The 21,281-nt window shown below is 40.5% G+C and overlaps 2 protein-coding genes across 6 annotated transcripts in view; one reads left to right on the forward strand and one right to left on the reverse strand.

Annotated features, from left to right (window-relative positions):
* Positions 1–12,874, reverse strand: part of CYP39A1 (cytochrome P450 family 39 subfamily A member 1) — a 41,426-nt gene extending 28,552 nt beyond the window's left edge. The window contains exons 1-4 of one of the 4 annotated variants that reach the window (XM_072407424.1): positions 12,784–12,874; positions 3,570–3,705; positions 1,912–2,086; positions 802–951 (exon numbers count right to left, since the gene is read on the reverse strand). In XM_072407424.1, the coding sequence (XP_072263525.1) occupies positions 802–951; positions 1,912–2,036 (275 nt within the window). In that variant the 5' untranslated portion in view covers positions 2,037–2,086; positions 3,570–3,705; positions 12,784–12,874. Of the gene's footprint in view, positions 1–801; positions 952–1,911; positions 2,087–3,569; positions 3,706–6,804; positions 6,926–10,742; positions 10,861–12,570 lie in introns of those variants that run through there. The other 3 variants (XM_072407421.1, XM_072407422.1, XM_072407425.1) reach the window with 3 other exon arrangements.
* Positions 12,875–13,061: 187 nt separating this feature from the next.
* The window catches only part of SLC25A27 (solute carrier family 25 member 27), a 21,058-nt gene continuing 12,838 nt past the window's right edge, over positions 13,062–21,281 (forward strand). For both annotated transcript variants that reach the window (XR_011920536.1, XM_072410357.1), the window contains exons 1-3: positions 13,062–13,175; positions 15,276–15,464; positions 15,876–15,960. Coding sequence is in view for 1 of the 2 variants with exons in the window: in XM_072410357.1 (XP_072266458.1) it covers positions 13,085–13,175; positions 15,276–15,464; positions 15,876–15,960 (365 nt within the window). In the remaining variant the exon portion in view is untranslated. The remainder of the gene's footprint in view (positions 13,176–15,275; positions 15,465–15,875; positions 15,961–21,281) is intronic.

The raw sequence follows: 21,281 nt of genomic DNA on the forward strand, positions 1-21,281 counted from the left end.
TTATTAAAGTTCTCCAAGGCTGGAGAGGATACACTTTCATCAGTGAAGCTGGATGATCCAGCATGCCAGGACTGACCGGGTCTGGTCCAGGACTGAAAACATTTGCTAACAAATAGCAAATGATTTTAGGAAATACATTCCAACTTTACTGATGAAAGTGTATACTCTACAGCCTTGGAGAGCTTTATTAAATCAGGCCCAGTGGCACAAATTATTTAGGATTCCCCAATGACGATGAAATCTTGAGCACAGGAACTATGCACAGATCACTTTTCTTCATCTGCTTCCTAAAGCTTGTTTCAAATACATACAACATATGCACAGGCATTTCTGTTATGTCTTTCATTACCCCAGCACTGACATCAATTGCCGAATGTTAGTCCCTCCATAGGAGCAATTAGTTTATATAGAGTATGATCAGTCTGAGTCTCCTTTACAACCTTCCCTGTTGGCTAGACTAGTACCACCTAGGGATTGTAGGGAAAAATTAAAGCCTGCAACTCACATCACGCAGTCTAATGTTCCATGTCTAAGACACCTACCTCCAGGTTCAAGCATAGCCACATGGTTTTAGGTGTCTGAAGTCAAGAATTTACTTTAAAACCTAACTGCCTCCTACTTCAGTCTCCAATGTTGCTTTAGCTTTGCTTCAATTTCCCCACTGCTCTGTGTCAAAGTAATGATGCACTATGTGTTATGAAATCCAATGTGTGCCGACAGTAAGTTAGATGAAATCTACAAGGAGCAGAATTCCACAATTTAACATTTTAACTCCTTACTAATGACATTAAAAGTCCTTACTTGAAAAACCATTCTGGGAGCTGAGAGCCATACTCAAATCCTTCATCAAAGGTGCGGAAATGTTCTTCAAATTCCTTTAATGTGTTTTTGGCAGTAGGACACACTCCTTTACCAAACAGCGTGTCCACCACAGCGGGGTACATGACCTGCCTGTCAATAAAAATGAGAAAGAGACAATTGGAGGTTGTATTGCTTCTCTTAATTCTTTTTTAACAAAAATATTTTACTTTATGAAGTCAGAACAGTACAATATGGACTAATGCTTAGTAAGGTTCACTTTGCACATTACAATCTGATCATACATTGTCTTTAGGATCTATATGCATGTAGTGCAAGGGCCTGTTGATAAGGTAAACATTAATTGGAGAATTTAAGTAGATCTCGTATTACATGATTTTGATAGATGTAAAGCTGAATGTGCAGGGACTGTAACATGTATAGTATGTCTAAAGGTTTAACATTGGCTACTTAATGGCTTCTCCCTCATGACCAACTATAATGCTAAAAAATGAGGAAATGCTAAAAACCATTACATACAACATGTTAATCATTTTCTATTCTTTAGGGAGAGAGAAATTAAGTCAAAAACAAGGACTTGAGTCCCTTAAAAAATGTGGCTGTCTACACTGACCACAAATGCATGGAGTCACACCGATATCAATCAATGGCATCACTTCCTCACTGAACTCCAAAGTATATAAGGGTCAATAGGAAATTGTTTAATTCTTCTCTTCCCATACAAATCTATGGGAATGTAAAAAGAGCTAAAACAGGTCAAATGTTGGTTAAAAGGAGGTCAACTGTAGATATAATGCACCTACAATAAATTCTAAAAGATCTCAAAAGTGTCTCAAACTGTAGTTATATGTCATCTGCATTTCCACTTGAAGCATATCAACCTTGTTCCTAACTCGCCATTAAAATTTTTATAATCTGTGTTTTTTGGCTCATAAACATTATTTGGTTAGTTACATATAAAAAGTCCTTCTAAATCTACTTGTCGCTAATCTAACACTACCCGGGTGTCCCAAAATTTTGGATACATTTGAACTTCTTCTAAACTTCAGGAACGCGTGAATAATTCTTTGTACTTCAGGTTGGTGCTCTTACCTCACCAGGTCATGGAGTTCCTTGGTGCCCTGTGGGCTCAGTTGGTCCAGATGTAAGGTGAACTCATTGTACAATCGGGTTATATGTGCATTCAGCCTATTATGTGACAGCCTAAATGTCATCATTTTCAAGATGTCATCGTGTGACTTGTAGAAACTTTCTTCTGCAATGGACGCTGTTTTCAAATTGGATAAAGGTAGATAGTACAAACAATTACTTGCCTGGAAAGTGAAACCACTAAAAATTGTAGATAAACTTAATATTATAAAAGAACATTTAAAATGTAATTTTATTTACACTGGATTAATTGGGGTAAAAGCCGGAATATCTATCAAGTTCCTGTCTTTGTCCTTATTAAGGAGATTTCCCTTAACTTCCTTCACTGTAAACAAGACATAACGGGAAGTGGAAATTTTCCAAACTCCAACCTTTTTAATTTTTTCAACTGTTGCAGTGAAACACAGAGTATTGCTGGTCTTCCTCTTTTCCATTCATGGAGGGTGGAAAAATCCACTATTGATTCAGTTAGAAGCACCTAGCATAAACTACAATAGGAATGAGGTTTGAATACCTGATAAGTTCGACTTTCACCATTTGATACATTTGCAAACCTATGCAGAAATTTTGGATGATTGAAAGGCAAACAGCTGGGAGACACCTGTGATAATAACCAGCCAAGGGGAGCACTACTTGGTGTGTAATTTAAGAACAGCCTTCCAGGCTATGTTTATAATGCTAACGGAATGGTTAGAAAGGAAAATGTTGTTCAACTTCATTCTGCTTGACTTGTACTGGGTTCAGGGAACTTAAAAAAAATGTCCCCAGACCTAGAACAAACTGAACCTAGAATAAATCACCCATTCATAAGTGTGGAGAGGCACTAAGTCCAGCTCACAGAAATGTCCTATGATACAGAGTATCTAACCCAATGTTTGTCAACCAAGGTTCCTTCCAGAGGTTGCAGGTTGCATTGCTTGAGCAATGAGCAATTTGTGCCCCTCTGGTCAGTTTAACTGGCACCAATGATCCTTTTATATATAAGGGTGACATTCTTCCTAATGGCAAGCAATGTAAGAAGCATTCAGCCAGGCAAAGGTTCCTGTAAGACCTGAGCATACTGACGTGTATATCTGGACCTTATCTGAGCATCCAGACTTGTAGTGGCTCCCTTACTTGTAAATCTACTTCTATATATATTGCCTGTAAAATCTTGTCAGCTGGCCTTGAACTCATCTTGGGTTCTGGTGTTTGTCCAATGTCTGTACCAATGTACCAATGTCTTGAGCATCCTAAGCAAACTTTCTGTGTTGGAGAAATGTCCTAAAAGCAGAAGTTTGATGAGATTCCTCAATCTCAGTCAATTCTTCAATCAGTGGGGAGTATGAGATTTGTTCATTACAGATTTATAGGTCTGACTCAGAAGAGGGCATGTTGGACTCCTACAAGAGATCACGGCTTCTAGAGATAAAGGTTCTGCTCCACAGCATTCTGGAAGGGGACAGGTTTTTCTAAAGAAAACAAACTGTAAGTCTTTGAAAATTTCTGTTTGATGCTCCTGGAATGTATTTAGTTTATTTAAACTGAAAATTCTGCAAATTGATGGTACGACCCAGAGAAGCATACAGAATATTGTTATCATCAGCTTTGTTGGCATTTACCTGTGTGCTGGACAGGTTTCTGCACAGCTTGAGTGAAGTTCACTTGCTTGGATTTGAAGAAAGCGGAGACTCCTTCTTTTCCACTGATGAAGGTCAGTCTGTTCCCTGCAGCCACCACAGTGAAGACTGGTCCATACTGAAAAGACATGGTGGACATGACTCATGAAAAATGTGATTTGCTTTTTGACTGATTGTACATAAAAGCACTGAAATGTAAGCCAAATACTATTAAGGATTAGGATGCAAGGACTAGGAAATGTGTTTCCTCTACTCATAGTGAACTGTTCTCACAACCTGACCTTTTCTTTATTAACAAAAAGGCCAGCAGCTTCACATTTTTTTTTCCCTCTTCCATTGATTGACCATATCTATAAGAAGTCTACTTACCTGTCTATGGAATGGACGGTTATTCTTCCTGCAAATCTGCAGGAATCTGCATCTTCAGTTAAATTTCCTGCAAATCTGAGCCAGCAAACCTGGAATTGATCTGGTCCAGGATTGAAAACATTTGCTAACAAATAGCAAATTACTTTTAGGGAATCCATTCCAGGTTTGCTGGATCACTGAGCTTCACTGATGAAAGTGTATCCTCTCCAGGCCTAGAGAGCGTTTATTAAATCAGCCCGAATGTATACAAAATTTTAACTTTTCATTTTTCTAATAGCTAGAACTGTATTGTATACTCTACAATTACCGTTGTATGGACTCACTTGGTAGACACAAAGAATCGGGGCAAAGAATGATTGCCAAATGAACCACTCAGACAGTCTTTTATGGCTAAATCAAATGAAAATATAATTTTCATTTGCAAAAAAAGCAGCAAATCAGAAAATTCTACATGGTTTCTAAATAAAGAATAACACGCTCTATTTTCACCTTGGCTCATCTCAATGATCAATACTGGGCATCACTTTCCAGCCTCTGACATCTGCCAGTTTGTTTAGTTCAGTTGTAACTCTATGACCAGATTGTATCTGCTTATGTCATCAATTCCCTGGTTCTGCTATCTACTGTTCAAGCCTATGGAGTTAACAAAAAGAAGCCCCTGGACAGCAAGAAAAACAAACAAAAGTCCAACCTTCTACTAAAAGCCCAGATGACTAGACTGAATTCTTATGTTAGACATATAGGGCCTGATCTAATAAAGTTCTCTAAGACTGGAGAAGATAGACTATTATGGGAGAACCTGGATGATCCAGCAAACCTGGATAAGATTTGTTTTAAAAATAATTTGTTATTAGTTGACAAATGTTTTCAATCCTGGAGCAGATCAATTCCAGGTTTGCTGGAGCACTCCGGTTCTCCCATTATAGTCTTCCTCAGTCTTGAAGAGCTTTGATAAATCAGACTAATTATGAGACGAACTGACTCACAAGAAAAGACAATTATGTGAACATAAGTTAAGACAAAAAAAAAAAAACCAATAAACAGAAGATGACCAGCAAGGTGGATAACTACTGTCAAAAAAAGAAACTTGCTATTGTAAAGACTGAAGACCGAAACCGGAAGTGAGGTTATTATGGAAAAACACTGAACGTGGTAAAAATTCAAACTCTTCTGAGCCGGGCCCTTTCCTCATTTGAAACATTTGAGGTCAGATCCCTCCACAATTCTTGTTCCACTTACCTCTCTGAGCTGGTAAAAAAAAATACTCCCCTAGCCGCTCTCTCCGCTCCTCCAATGACCTACTAATGACTTCCTCACTCATAACCTCATCACACGCACGGCTACAAGACTTTTCTAGAGCTGACCCAACTCTCTGGAATGGTCTTCCTCGTCCTATTCGGCTTGCCCCTACTTTCTGTTCATACAAAAGAGCCCTCAAAACCCATATTTTTGAAACTTGCCTGCCTGTCTTCTACTGTCTACTAAACCCTCACTACTTCCCCACCTACTGGATTGTAAGCTCTTCGGGGCAGGGTCCTCTCCTTCTGTGTCACTCTCTGTATCTGTCTGTCATTTGTAACCCCTATTTAATGTACAGCGCTGCGTAATATAATGGTGCTATATAAATATTGTTTAATATTAATAATAATAATAATAATAATAATACAGAATTACATAAAAGGAAAAAAGGGTCTTTTTAGGCACGCAACGTGCCGCAGTCTTACTGGGTTAAACCTATCAATCAAGTGAATGGGAGAAGTTGCGAACTGTTTTGTGCACATGGCTGAGGCTGCGGTGTAAATGTTGTTACCTGCGGTGTGATTTGCTGTTCTTAAATGCTCAGCAGTGGCCAATCTTGCAGCTTTCCGACTGTGAGTATGAAAGAACCTTAAGCTTTGGGCTATGTACACATGTGAAATAATTGTCGTTGGAAAGGATCTTTTATGATCCTTTCCATTGATAAATGACTGCATGATGCATGAACGAGTTCTGTACATACATCACTGTTCTGCTCTATGGAGAGGGGGAGAACGACGGAGCAGCACCTTGCTGCGCTCTCTCCCCCTCACTTCCATTACGATTGTTCGTCATCCAACCTCCGCGTATCCACCACGACGAGCGCTAAACACACGCCAGATTCAAAACCATTGCACGTGTGTACATAGCCTTAGCATGTAAGGATTTAATTATTCATAAGCTACTGAAAAGAAAACAATGGGTTTTACTGGAAAAAAAAAAACGTGGCAGCTAAGTTTTGAGCTGCTAGGACACAGATAATGCACTTTTACTCATTTTATTGGAAACTCTCATAGCCTTGAAGTCTCAAAGCCTTGTAAGCCTGGCAGAAGTCCAGTACAAGCAGAGACATTATCCATGACATTATCTATGACATTATCTATGTCAGTCAACTCACAGATAAAGTTGCTTACTTTGGCTCAGTTTCCTGTGCAAAAAAAAAAAAAAAAAAAAAGCTGATCAAATTATTAAAATATACAGGTAGTCCCTGGGTTAGAGACATCTGACACATAAAAGGGGACGGTTTGCATGACTTGCAAACCTTTTGCTAAACAAAGCTGAGGTTGTGGGTGATCTTAGGGGGGTGAGCTCTTTCTGCAACCTCTTGTAACTCTTTAATAACCAAGACAAAGTCTGCAGTTGTTTCTTTTTCCATATCAATATATAGCTTGCTCCAGAAGTTAATGGATGTCTAGGCTCCATAAAGATTTTTTTTATTTGCTTTGTTTGTGATAACTCACAGTAAGGATTTTATACAATAACTGACACCATGCTGCCTAATAATATGCTGGGACAAACATCTGTCCTAATTGCATTTATTAAAATAATGTACCTGCTACGTACACACATCCAACGGTTCTCGTCCGATAATTGGCTCAGGGCTGATATTGGGTGAGAATTTGGCACCAGTCATCCATCGTCTGAACGACTGTCCTGGCGGATCCAAGGATGATGGACGGCTAACGCTCCTAATGCAAGGGAAGGGGGAGAGCGTGCAGCAGGGTGCCACTCCATCGTTCTCCCCCTCCCCTCTGCATAGAGCAGAACGGTGCTGTATGTACAGAGCTTGTTCATGCATCGTGCAATATTAGTCCTTGGAAAGGATCGTGAAAGATCCTTTTCAACAACTATTATTGCACTTGTGTATGCGGCTTTACATACAAATTCAACTTAGGAACAAACCTGCAGTCCTTATCTCGTATGTGACCCTGTAGTTGATTTCATACATTAAACGTGTGTATGACACATTTTCCTAGCAGCAGTGCATTCTGCGGTAGTAAGTGAAAGTTCACTGATACTGATCAGAACTTCTCAGTAGTTTCCATACTCCATATTGCACACATGGTCTATTCATTTACATTAATGGACAGTGAGTAGGTATACCTTTTGGAATATGAATTAGAAAGAAGTCCTGGATAGTGTTGTGTTCTGGAAATCAATTACTTGGGCAAGCTGGACAATGTAAAGTTTTATTCTTCTGTAATGATGTACAGAATAAGACCTCTCGCATTCATACTGAGTTCTTTTGTCCTTATTATTATTATTATTATTATTATTAATAAACAGGATTTATATAGCGCCAACATATTACGCAGCGCTGTACATTTAATAGGGATTGCAAATGACAGACTAATACCGACAGTGATACAGGAGAGGACCCTGCCCCGCAGAGCTTACAATCTAGTGTGTGGGGGAATTTCACACACAATAGGAGGGAGATATGTAGTGGTGGGAAGTAGTGATGGTTTCAATTGACAGAAGAAGACGGGTAGGCAAGTTTGAAAAAATGGGTTTTGAGCGTTCTTTTAAATGAGCAGAAAGTAGGAGCAAGCCGAATAGGACGAGGAAGACCATTCCAGAGAGTCGGGGCAGCTGCAAGGCAGTTTGAGAAAAGGTTGTGGTCAAGGTTACGGATATCTCTCTGCCATTGACCAAGTCTGGGATGTGGCAAGGGAGGGCAAGGGTTTGATAGGTTGAAATTGATAAGGTTATGATCAGAAAGGGGGAATGGTGAGTTGTCAAGGAGGGTGAGGTTGCAGAGTTTAGAAAATACCAGGTCTAAAGTGTGTCCAGCTATGTGTGTGGGGCCATTGATGTGCTGTGTGAGTCCAAATGAGGAGGTAATGGAGAGCAGTTTGGCTGAGGAGGGAAGGTTGGGCTCATCCATTGCAACATTAAAAATCACCAAGGATGAGGGTGGGCAGTTCATGGGAAAGAATGTGTGGGAGCCAGGATGCAAAGTTATCCATAAATTGTGATACTGGGCCAGGGGGGCGGTAGACAACAGCAACAATGAGGGGTAGGAGGCTAAAGAGTCGGACAGAGTGGAAATGAGAGAGGGTGGGGTAGGAAGGACTCTGTATGTATAGTTAGGTGAGAGAAGGAGACCCACACCACCCCCTACTTTGTTGCCAGGTCTGGGGGTATGTATAAAGTGCAGGCCTCCATAGTTTTAATATTTCTTTGGTAATCAAACTAGATCAGGGTTTCTTAACCAGGATTCCTCGGAACCATGGGGTTTCTTCAGAGGTTGCTAGGGTTTCCTTGAGCAAATAATAATTTGTTCTCCTGGGGTCAGTTTTACTGATACCAATGATCTTTTTGGCTATCTGTAAGGGTGACATTCTTCCCAGTGGTTAGCAAAGTAGCACGCATGTATCCCACTGAGCTAGCTGATATAGTATGAGCTGGAAAAATCGAAACGATAGAAGGGATACCTTCTAGATTGTAAGCTCCTCGGGGCAGGGTCCTCTCCTTCTACTGTGTCACTGCCTGTATCTGTCTGTGATTGGAAACCCCTATCTAATGTACAGTGCTGCGTAAAATGTCGGCGCTATATAAATCCTGAAGTTGGCACTAAGTCCTGTTATTATTTTCTTTTTTGAAAACACATGCACTAGGAAGATTCACTAGAATAGTGTTGAGTAATTTGGTAAATGTCATATTCACTCCTGCTGCTTCAGAGTATTATAAAAATCTATTGTTACCTATGAACCATACATATGTATTTTCAGCATGCAGCCAGCCAGCTACCTGAACAAACTGCTTAAAATGTGTGAAAGATGTGAAATAATGACTGCAACCATTCCAGTATTTGCTAATTCAAAAAAACCAACACTAAAACCCGGAATCCAGGAAGCCTCTAGGACAGTCTTTTTCAACCTTTTAACTCTCAAAATAATTTTCTGATGTCAGAGAGATTTCCTCTGCTAAAGTTATTCAGGGGTCAGTGAACAGAATCCCCCCTTACAATATACAGTATACCCCCTTACTGGTCAGTATACAGCTATAAAGATTTTTGGTGCCATGCTGTAACACCCGCCTATGGATTTGGATCGAGAATGAAGTCAGGCAATTTAGCAACAACTCAAGTCCCCCACCTACTAGATTGTAAGCTCTTCGGGGCAGGGTCCTCTCCTCCTGTGTCCCTGTCTGTATCTGTCTGTCATTTGCAATCCCAATTTAATGTACAGCACTGCGTAATATGTTGGCGCTATATAAATCCTGTTTATTAATAATAATAATAATAATAATAATAATAAAACCCCCAGCACCCTGAGAAAGAGCCCTAGGTGAGAATGGCTGCTCTAGATTCCAGTCAGCTGCTGAACATTCTTCATTTATTCTTTTCCTATGCTGCTGACCTATTTTTGTTAGTTTTAGTCTGAATTCTGATCTCCAGCCAACTTGGAATTACTTCAACCCCAGCTTTGTCCTGCAAATTTATTCAGCTCTGCTGTCCAGTTGGGATCTCTGCTACCTTCGTTGTCTTGCTTATCTATCGCTACTTTTTGTACACCACCTACATTATTGTATGGTGTTTAGGTGTCAGTATATTATATGGTATTATTATTATCAATCTGTTTTTATAAAGCATCACTATATTACGCAGCGCAAATGACAGACAGATACAGACAGTGAGGAGGAGAGGACCCTGCCCCGAAGAGCTTACAATCTAAGATGAGGGGGAATTATCACACAATAGGGGATATGGAATGGTGGGAAGTAGTAAGAAGACAGAAGAGGAGTAGGTGAGTTTAAAAAGATGAGTTTTAGTTTTTTTTTTTAAATGTGCAGAAAGTAGGATCAAGCTGAATAGAACAAGGAAGAGCATAACAGAGTCAAGGCAGCTCTAGAAAACTTGTGGGGCTCTATTGATAAAACTGGGAATCTGATCCCTCGAATATTGCCAGGGGGAATATATTACTGCCTTTGAAACACATGGACCTGAAGGTTTCCCACAAGGGAATATTTCAGGAAATTTCTGAATGCCAATTGTATAAAGAGAGCCCTTGGATTCATGCATGGGAAGAGGTGATAGAAGGGATACCTTCTAGATTGTAAGCTCCTCGGGGCAAGGTCCTCTCCTTCTATTGTGTTACTGTCTGTATCTGTCTGTGATTGGAAACCCCTATTTAATGTACAGCGCCACGTAAAATGTTGGCACTATATAAATCCTTAAGTTGGCACTAAGTCCTGAAAGTTATTTCAAGAGTTCCCCATGATAAAAGGTTTGAGAAAGGCTGAACTAAATCATGAATCCATCAGGAATATACATGGAAGACATGGTTGGTGATACAAGTCACTGTTACATTTTTGGTTAGTGGGATCTCCATATTGAGTAGAGCAGATGAGACCTGGATAGGAGTGAATCCTGTTACTTTTTTTGCAGTAGCTTTAAACTTAAAAATAAACATTTATGGGTCAAACCATCTAAAACATATGATGGGATATGGTGGGCGCTGGAGTGTAAAACAGAGCTCTGCAAACCTGATATGGCTCTAATGAGGAGTTTTGTGTTTTCCTCAGCATCTGTGAACACAAAAAAGGGGATATGGAATGGTGGGAAGTAGTAAGGAGACGGGTAGGTGAGTTTAAAAAATGAGTTTTAGTTTTTTTTTAGAATGTGCAGAAAGTAGGATCAACCTGAATAGAATGAGGAAGAGCAATTTTCTGTATGCATTGTTGTAAGAATATTTCATACATATTATATTATACATTATTATCAGTATGTGGTGTTAGTACCTGTGCCAAGGTAAAGATATATTATATTTTCATACATATAGCATTACATTATTTTCTGTATGTAGGATCAGTGCCTGTGTTGGGATAGGGATATAATAAGGAGAGGAGAAGATATGACTTGAATGAATATATTACATAATTTTGTGTATGTAGTATCTGTGCTAGCATAAGCATAGTTTTAACATTAATAACGTGTAAATAATATAATATACATAATCTGTGTATAATGCTGGTGTTAGGATAAGAATATATTACATTTATATCACATATAAAATATATAATTTGCTGTATGATGTGTTAGTATCTGTGTCAGGGGAAGAACATATTATTTATATTAATTATTATATGGTGTCTGTGTTAGGATAAATATATGTATTATTTATATGTCGTGTTTTGTATGTACATGGAGTCTGATAAGCATATATATTCTGTATGTATCATCAGTGCCCAGCTGTGCCAGGTAAGGAAATGATTGCACTGCATGTAGTGCCAGGACCCCAATGCCAGGGCATTCACCTTCTGTCTGGCTTTCTTTATGAACCCAAAGGGTCTTACGAAAATGCCAGGACATTCCGGGGGCATTTACCTTCTGCCTGGCTTTATGAACCCAGAGGATCTTACCCCAATGCCTGGGCATTCTATTCTAGGGGCATTTACCTTCTGCCTGGCTTTCTCAATGAACCTAGGGCATCTTACTCCAATGCCAGGGAATTCTATTTTATTCTATGGGTATTTACCTTCTGCCTGGCATTTCCAATGAACCCAGGGGATCCTACACCAATGCACGGGCATTCACCTTCTGCCTGGCATTCTCCATAAATCCCAATTACCCAATGCCAGGGCAATCTATTATTGGTGCATTCACCATCTGCCTGGCATTCTCAATGAATCCAGAGGATCTTTTCCCAATGCCAATGCATTCTTTTCTAGGGGCATTTACCTTCTGCCTGGCATTCTCAATGAACCTAGGGCATCTTACTCCAATGCCAGGGAATTCTATTTTATTCTATGGGTATTTACCTTCTGCCTGGCATTAACAATGAACCCAGGGGATCCTACACCAATGCACGGGCATTCACCTTCTGCCTGGCATTCTCCATAAATCCCAATTACCCAATGCCAGGGCAATCTATTATTGGTGCATTCACCATCTGCCTGGCATTCTCAATGAATCCAGAGGATCTTTTCCCAATGCCAATGCATTCTTTTCTAGGGGCATTTACCTTCTGCCTGACCTTCTCTATAAACCCCAATTACCCCAATGCCTGGACATTCTATTCTTGGGTCATTCACCTTGTTCCTGGCATCCTCTATGGGCCAAGAGGATCTTACCCCAATGCCCGGGCATTCTATTGTTGGTGCATTCACCTTTTACCTGGCATTCTCAATGAACCCAGGGGATCTTACCCCCCAGGCATTCTGGGGGCATTCACTCTCTGCCTGGCATTCTCTATGAATCCCAATTACCCAATACCAGGGCTTTCTTTATTTTGGTGCATTCACCGCCTGCCTGGCCTTCTCTATGAGCCCAGAGGATCTTACCTCAATGCCATGGCATTCTGAGGGCACTCACCTTCTGCCTGGCCTTCTCAATGAACTCCAATGGGCCTTTCCCCATCTCCAGCGCTGCCCCCAGCCATGGGATCCATCCCCGGATACAGGGAGGAGATGGTGGGTGATTCCTGGGGTTCCTTGTGAGGAGATATCTAACCAGCAGCCCGGCCAGGAGCCCCAGCAGGATCCCCACAGCGGAATTCGGCTCTATGAGTGGACCCGGCATCCTCACCTGTCATCTGTCATCCCCACACATCACAACACCTGGGTAACTGGGAGGGGCGGGGCCACACAACTGGAGACATTCTGAATGTCAAAAGGAGCGTGGAATGTTTATCCTGGCTAACCAATAAAAAAAGAGAGATAAGAATATCGCCAATCAGAAGTGTGGGCTGGGCCTATGGGCGTGTTTAGGGCGGGTGAAAAGCTAAAACACGTGCACCCGGTAGGGTTGTAGAACTACATCTCCCGGCGTGCTCTGGGGGTCGGTATGACGTCATTGTACCCATGTGCCCTTTCATGTAGGGGCAGAGATGGCAGAAGGGGAAAGGGCACTGCAGGACAAATGGCCCCGGCTCAGCAAGTTCGTCCTGTCCGCCTGTGCAGCCTGCGTGGCCGAGCTAGGTACTGTCTCTGTATGTGCCTGCTGGGTGACATAGGGAGGGGGTTGCAGCATTGGGGGGAGCTCTGCATGGCAATACAAGTCATGCCAGTGACTATGCCAATGACTATGCCAGTGCCTGTGCAATGCTAACTTGTTTTTTTTATTGTCACATGTGTTTCTTTTCGCAAAGCTGCAGCTGCACTTAGTTTGCAAAAGTTCTGTATAGTGTGGAAAGTGAAAATGACAGGTGCCCTTTAGTATTGTACATTGGGAAGGACCTGAGATCCATTTATTACAGAGAGATGTATTCCTGGCATTAAAGAAAACCTGTCATTAAAGGCTCAATCACACAATCCTGGACCACAGCGGTGCCTTTACCTCACATGCATTACTTTGCATTGACTTTGATAACTATCATTTCTTGTTTGGTCTTAGATTCCAATGAAACAAACCTATAATGAGTGAGAAAAAGCAAATTTTAATATTTTGCATTTCTTTAGTAATACCAAAGATAATGCATCTAATGATAATAGTAACAATAATAATACTTCACCTAACCGTGAGCTGATCAATAAATCAGAGCCGCCACAGTCCTCGTCAGCACCATTAGGAGGATCATTATTTTACAAATGTATTTATCGTTTAAAAAAAAAATCATATTAGTGGTCCGTATGATTTAAAATTATGAGTTTAATGGTCTGTGAGGTCTGAAAGATTGGCGACCACTGCTTAAAGGGTGCCACGTAGAATTTTTGATTCTGCACCACGATAATGCAGATCTTGCAGAATAATGATGTGAGCGGCCACTGGAAGCTTCCATTGTCTTCTTTCTGACAATGCAGACTGTTATGCATTCAGATCAGTAATGAAAGCATCTATCTGCTCTCTTGTTGGGCATTGCCATTTTTAAAATTTCATTTTCTGCCTACATATTACACTGCACATCAAACCCCCAGTCATATATTTTCAGCAGATTGCAATGGTGGCAGCTGTAATTTGTAGGTGATGAGATCTTGCAGTACTGTTTAATCTGTAAAATAAATTAATACAAGTGCCCATAAAACACAATATTCCTTTGTAAAATATAAAAGACGAAGTTGTGTTGGGTAATTGTTGATCCCTATCATATCAAGTCTCAGAACTGCGCACACAATAGCCAAAAATACACATAACGTCATTATAGCTCATTATTATTATTATTATTATTATTATTATTATTAATAAATATTATTATTAGACAGGATTTACAGTATATAGTGCCAACATATTACGCAGCGCTGTACATTAAATAAGGGTTACAAATGACAGACAGATGCAGTGACACAGGAAGAGGAGAGAACAATCTAGGAGGTGGGGGAATTTACACACAATAGGAGGGGAGATATGTAATGATGGGAAAAAGATGTGTTTTGAGTGCTCTTTTACATAAGCAGAAAGTAGGAGGAAGCTGAATAGAACAAGGAAGTCCATTCCAGAGAGTTGGGGCAGCTCTAGAAAAGTCTTGGAGCCATGCGTGTGATGAGGTTATGAGTGAGGAAATCAGTTATAGGTCATCGGAGAGAGCGGCTGGGGGAGAAATATTGACCAGGTCATCAGTTTAGAGGCGTGCTTATAACATGGGGGAACCTTTTAAGTAAACTTTCAGGGAAGCATGGTGGTCAGTTGGAAGAATGTCACCCTTATACATAGCCCAAAAAATCATTGGTGTCACTTAAACTGGCCTGAGGGACACAAACTACTCAAGGAACTTCTAGAAACCTCTGAAGGAACCCTGGATGAGATTTACTGGTTCAGAGATAACTTTGAATGATGGGCATATAATGTAATCAGTGCAGTGATTTCTAAAATGTATTGTCCATTCTTCTTTTCCATACATGTAGTAAGCTAACCATGTGGACGTTACATGTAACATCTTGCCTGCTGTTGGCCATAGGGAACGCATGAGGTGTTTGGTACAGCCATTGGTTGATTAAAAATGGGCATAGTGATTGGCGCTTACAAACTTAGGATGACATCATTAGCACTAAAAAGACGCTCTTTAGACATTGTAGAATACATCAGTGCTAGATATCAATAAAAGAATTATATTTATAAGACATGTTCTCTATCTATGCTAACAGTGACCTTCCCGCTGGATCTAACAAAAACCCGCCTGCAAATACAAGGAGAAGCGGCTCTAAAGCGGCATGGAGAAGCTGGCCAGGCGATGCCCTACAGAGGAATGGTGCGCACAGCGGCTGGCATAGTGCAGGAGGAAGGTTTGCTGAAACTCTGGCAGGGGGCCACCCCTGCCATCTATCGACACATAGGTAAGTAGCTGGGAATCATCTGATAGAAAGACATTCTTTATCTGAAAAGCAGGGTACCGCCAGGAAACAAAATGATCCTGCCAGTGTGGATTGAAATTGAAATTCTATTGAAATGCATTGCAGTGCTTTGGTAAGATGAGTTTTGGGTGCCGTTAGGAATGATAGGGAACCCAACACATATTGTAAGCCATATTATCTTGCAATAAACACAAAACACTATAGAGAACAAAACACCAAAGGACATGGCAGACCCTCTAATTGGCTTCACTTTTCATCCTGGCTCATCCTGCCATGGTTGTTTTATATACATGTTTCATTAAATAAACATATTATTATACTGTCTCTATGGTCATTTATAGCTGAATGGTGGAGAATCTGAGAATCACATTCCTTACTTTCTGTCATGTACAGTGTACTCAGGAGTTCGCATGGTGGCTTATGAGCAGATTCGAGACTCTCCACTTGGGAAAGGAGATGGTGAAACATTTCCTCTGTGGTAAGTTTTACAAATGTATACCTTTTTATTATATCACTCTTTTATTTTTTGATTTATTATTGGTTGTTCTGTATACACAAGGCTCAATCTGTTGCTGTATGCCTATAGGAAGACACTGCTTCCTTCTTTCTATGGTTAATTTGCAAGGCTTGTTATGAGAACCTGTGCTGACCTCCTTGTGAAAATGCTATCTGAATGTCTTTAGTGATTAAGTAGCTTTAGTACGTGCCCCAGTGGTCTAAAACCCCCAATGTGCAACAAGTTAAAAATGAAATGTCCTGGTTCTTAGTGAACGAAAAGATGAGAGCGATACTGACTGCCTTGGTTCCTAAATTTCAAAAAATATGGTCACCATGGATTGAGCACTATATGAATAACTATATGAATAAATATGTTGACATATAATTACATTAATAATTATGTAGGTTGTAATACATGTTCCCTTTTCATACGTGGGATTGTCAGCTGGCCTGCTCCCTGTCTCCTATCCTTCTTTGGTCTTTGTGTTTTAGTGGTTGTCGATGTTATACGTAATATGTTAAGAGTATTTGGGTATATATGTCACGTTTAACCGAGTGGTAAAGCAAAAACAGGTAAAAGTATATTATAATTAGATAAAGTAAAATAGAAAATAATAGGAAAATACGCAGTGTTATCAGTAGAAGACAAAGTGGAAAAGAAAGGTCAGTGCTCAACCCAGAAATTTTTTTAAGCCGGGTGGGAAGAAATTTTAGGTGGGTGGCAGTCCTTGTATTGTGACCAAACTCTTTGGTAACCACCCAAAAACAGCCGGGGTGGGTGCTGAAAAGTGCCGAGTGGTGCCCCCAGCTAAAAGTGCCTGGGGAGAACCCTGAAAGGTGAATTCTTATTGTATTCTTAAGATTAAGGGAGTAATGAAGATTGAAACAATAGGGAATGAATAATGGTTAAAAATTGAAGTATGGAAGGCTTTTTCCTCTTACTCTATATATCACTGAAAGATAATATATTAATTAGACAAATTTAAATATGATTTGGGTAAGGATTCACAGGTTTGTTTTTTTTTTTTGGATGGAATCACTAAACAAAAGTAGGGTTTGTATAATTATGTTGTAATGGAGGGAAAGGTATTAATACTTTTCCTTCTCTTATTATTAAATCAATTACACGTTTGTTTTGAGTGTGATAATAGGTAAAGGGTTATAGCAGATAATTTTGTCACTGAGGAATATATGAGGGTGGTGGGAATGGGGAAGCAGTCTACAATACATAAATGAACTAACTAGGAGTATACTGTGTACCGAGACAATAATTCTAATAAAAGATAAAGATCAAGAAATAACTAGAACTGGGAAATACCAAAGGTTGGATAGACATATATAATTAAATTTGAAGATTGTGTTGTATAGAGATTACACTGTTTAAGTATGATTTGTTGGAAAACGAATAACGTATGACACATTTTATGTTGGGTTGTTTATTTGTATGAATAAAATGAAAACCAATAAAGAAATTGAAAAGTTAAAGGTAAGAAATTTCACTGGCAGCAAGCATGTTTTGGGTCAGTAAATCAGAAAATACTGAAATCACAGGGCTGCTGTCTCAATAGCATTTACATAGGGAGGGCAGCAATGGTCGCCTCATTGATTTATTTAGCACATGTGCCTGTTAGAAGCCCAAGCTCCTCTTTGCCTCTGAGTTTTGCAGGAGTATCTGACTTGTTAACAGACTATGTACAGAAACTTTGCCTGCACCATGTGTCACCAGCGGTATATATTCCCTACTTCCTTGGACCACAAAACATCTGCCTGCTGGATTGGCTTTTATGTTAGGAGAACATAATATGCATAAAGACTCACAAAAATAATATATATGGCCACCAATCCAACTGGAAATATTATTATGATTGTATTGATTGTAAAATTGTGATACATTAAGAAGCAATGAAGATAAGGATTCTGATCAGCCAAAGCTTTCAAATCATTACCTAATATTGGGTAGGTCCCTACTGTTTGGCCAAACGGACTCTGACCCATCAAGTTATGGATTCTGCAAGACCTCAGAAGGTGTCCTATGGTATTTGGCACCAAGATGCTGGAAGCAGATCCTTTAAGTCACCCTGCCATTGGCCAGCCTGCCTCTTCCTCATATTGATTCCCCTGCCATTTTGTTCTGTAGGAAACTTACACTTGGCCAAAACGGGACTCCTCAGACCTGTCCATTTCTTTTCGTTATTCCATGGTCTAGTTGTGAAGCTCCATTTTTTGCACTTGTGGTGGTTGAGTTTTCTGTCACCTTTCTTTCATTTTGTTCTTTAGTAGCTGCTCTCTAATTTTGGATTAGATTGGCAAAACTGTGCATGCTTGACATATAAATGAGTGTCGGGCACCTGTTACCTGTTCACCGGTTGTCCATCTTTGGACTGCTCTTGGTAGGTAGTAACAAATACATACCTGGGACACCCCACAAGACATGGCTGAATTAGAGATGTTCTGACCTAGTTGTCTGCCCATCACAGTTTGGTTCTTGACACTGTTGCTCCAATCCTTATGTTTCCCATTTTTCATGTTTTCAACACAAGAACAAGAACTGACCGTTTAATATATCGCACCCCCTCATAAGTGGTATTCAGATTTTTAAAGTGGGTCTTTTGTGTACTGCTAGTTTTTTTCAACTGAGTTTGTACATTTTATGTAACACAGCTCACTGCTAGCCTGATGGACAGATATGATCAATCAATTGCCAAATAACGTCAAACCTCACTGACCTTGGGTGTACCTTGGTTGTACCTTGGTTGTACCTAGATGCTTTGTACATCATTGGCATGCCTTACTTTTGTTTTTCAGTTAAATTTACTTAGCCGAATCTAATCCTTGACCCATCTGACTGTGTTTTGTGTATCTTGAACAAGGCCGCATCTACCTTTGTTTATGCTGACTATGAAAGTAAATCCAGCTGAGTTTATATTTTTGCTGGACTGATATTGGCACCCACAACAATGTAAAAGCAATACAAGGTGTGGGAGAAGCCAATACTTTCAAGGTTATTTGCTAATACTTTTTTTTTTTTGTGTGTGTCAATACATTTTTTTTTAAGTTTACAAAGAGAGTAACAAGAACAATACAGTACGTGTTATAGCCAAATGAGGTAGGGCAAATACCGGCTTAAACAGTTGCAATAAATGAAAAATTGCCCGTCAGTAAAAAGACTATTTCCAAGAATACAAAAAAGGAGTCGCCCCCGCTCAACAACTAAAAGATTGTACAAAACTGAAAAAGAAAGAGGAAAGGTGAGGTAAGAAGTGGAGGGAATGGAGAAAATCCATAGGAGGTAAAGTTAGGGGAAGGGAAATTGAGCGGGTCAACCCATATCATGAAAACAAAATGCCTGGTAACCCATAAATGACATGGTCAGTATAACTTCCTTAAAGCGTTAGGGATGTCCGATCCCAGCCCACCGGCATATAATATTCGATTCAAGGTGACCATAATCTCTGAAAACGTGGCACAGTGTCAGTTATAATGGCCCTCAGTTTTTCATTCACCAAAAACCATGACATCCTATGTTTTACTTGCACTATATTAGGGTTGGTGGACCACAAGTTTCTCGCTATTACTATTTTAGCCGTGTGTCACCAAACTAAACTGTGTTGTGGTACTCATTGCAGGTTGTATATTAAGCAGGGCTTCCGCAGGGCGTTTTGGGAAGGCCCTTTCAGTCACAGTATAAGCTATTTGGTATACCTGCATCCAGAATCTTCGTAGCTTGGGACACTCCCACAGAATATGGTACAGGGTACCCAGTGAGTCGCAGCTACTGAAACACTTATGGCGCTGATCAGGTCAGGCCAGTCTCACTGGGACCATGTACAGTCTCATCAAGAGCTTAAAATTCACTTCTACAGCCGATGCATTGGTGCTGCAGTATGCTGTGGTATCCCATATCTGTTCCCACTCCTCCTGCCCCAAGGACACAGCCAGACCCCCCTCCCAACGTGTCACATAGGATAGTGACGCTGAGTGAAACTACTCCTTTTTCTAAAGGATTTTGAGCACAAATTAGTTTGAAGGGTGATAGGGAGCACCCCAAGGTTGAGTGTCTTAGTTTAGTACTTATAAAGTGGGAGATTTTCAGCAGGTGGAAGGACTCTGGAGTCTGGGACCTGGTGTTTTTCTCAGAGCGTATTGGCATTAAATTCGCCTCTCGGGCTGAGAAAATGAAATGTTTTGTATAGAATATTTTCTTTCCCCCACTGGAAATTCTGCACTGCGGTATAATAGGACGAGAGGTGGGGCACTGACAAATCACCCTGCTGCCGTGGTCTATACACCCCAAGATAGCGTAAACATTGCTCTTCCCAGGTGAATGGAAAAGATACACGTAGAGTCGATACCGTAGCAGCTGGTAGAGTGACATTTAGTGCTCTGCATTTGCGCAGATTGAACTGCAGCCCTAAAAGTTTCTGGAAAATATGTAGCAGGGACATTAGGTTTGGCAGAGAGATCAGGGGTTGGAAAGACATAAAAACACGTCATCAGCAAACAGGCTAAGTCTTTATACTTTATAGCATATTTGAACGCCAGATATGTCCGGATGACTTTTTATAGTCTGGGCCAATGGCTCCATTGCTAGCGCAAAAAATAAAGGTGACAGCTGGCATCTTTGCCTAGTCCCCCTGCCAATAGGGAAATACGGGGACCTATGACACAAGTATTGTATAAAGGCTCTTGGAGATTGGTACGGGGCCGCAATCCAACTGCGAAAATGCAGGCCAAATGCCCACTTCTCTAGTAGATTCATGAGGTATGGCCATAGGAGTGAATCGAACGCCTTTTTTATGTCAAGGCTAAGAAGGAATGCTTGGTACCCCCCTAGTGCGTGAATAATTCCATATTTCCTCATGGTTATTTTGCTGTTTTCTAGCTTTGGTATCGGACCTGGTTGAGTTAGTCTTTGATGCAGAGCATCCAAGTGCAGAATTTGTTGGTATATAACCATGTGGTTTTATTACATTTATATGGGTATTTCCTTTTAGGGAGAGTTAGTATGAGAGCTGGTTTTACAGGAATGGGATTTGGCTTACAGAAGAGTTTACTGCAAGTGTTTAATTTACATGGAGTATTATTGAAGGCCGATGGTAGTGCCGCCGGTCCCAGAGAGGGCCGATGGGAGGGCAGGGGTCAAGTAGAAGGTTGGTGTGGAGGTAACAGGGAAACTGGGAATTAAAGGAAGGTTAGTGTGAGGGCTGGGTTGTATAGAAGGGTAATGTAAAGGCTGGGGTTGTATAGAAGGGTAATGTAAAGGCTGGGGTTGTATAGAAGGGTAATGTAAAGGCTGGGGTT

The sequence above is a fragment of the Pyxicephalus adspersus genome, chromosome 4, assembly GCF_032062135.1.
Source record: "Pyxicephalus adspersus chromosome 4, UCB_Pads_2.0, whole genome shotgun sequence".
In the NCBI taxonomy this organism is placed as follows: domain Eukaryota; kingdom Metazoa; phylum Chordata; class Amphibia; order Anura; family Pyxicephalidae; genus Pyxicephalus; species Pyxicephalus adspersus.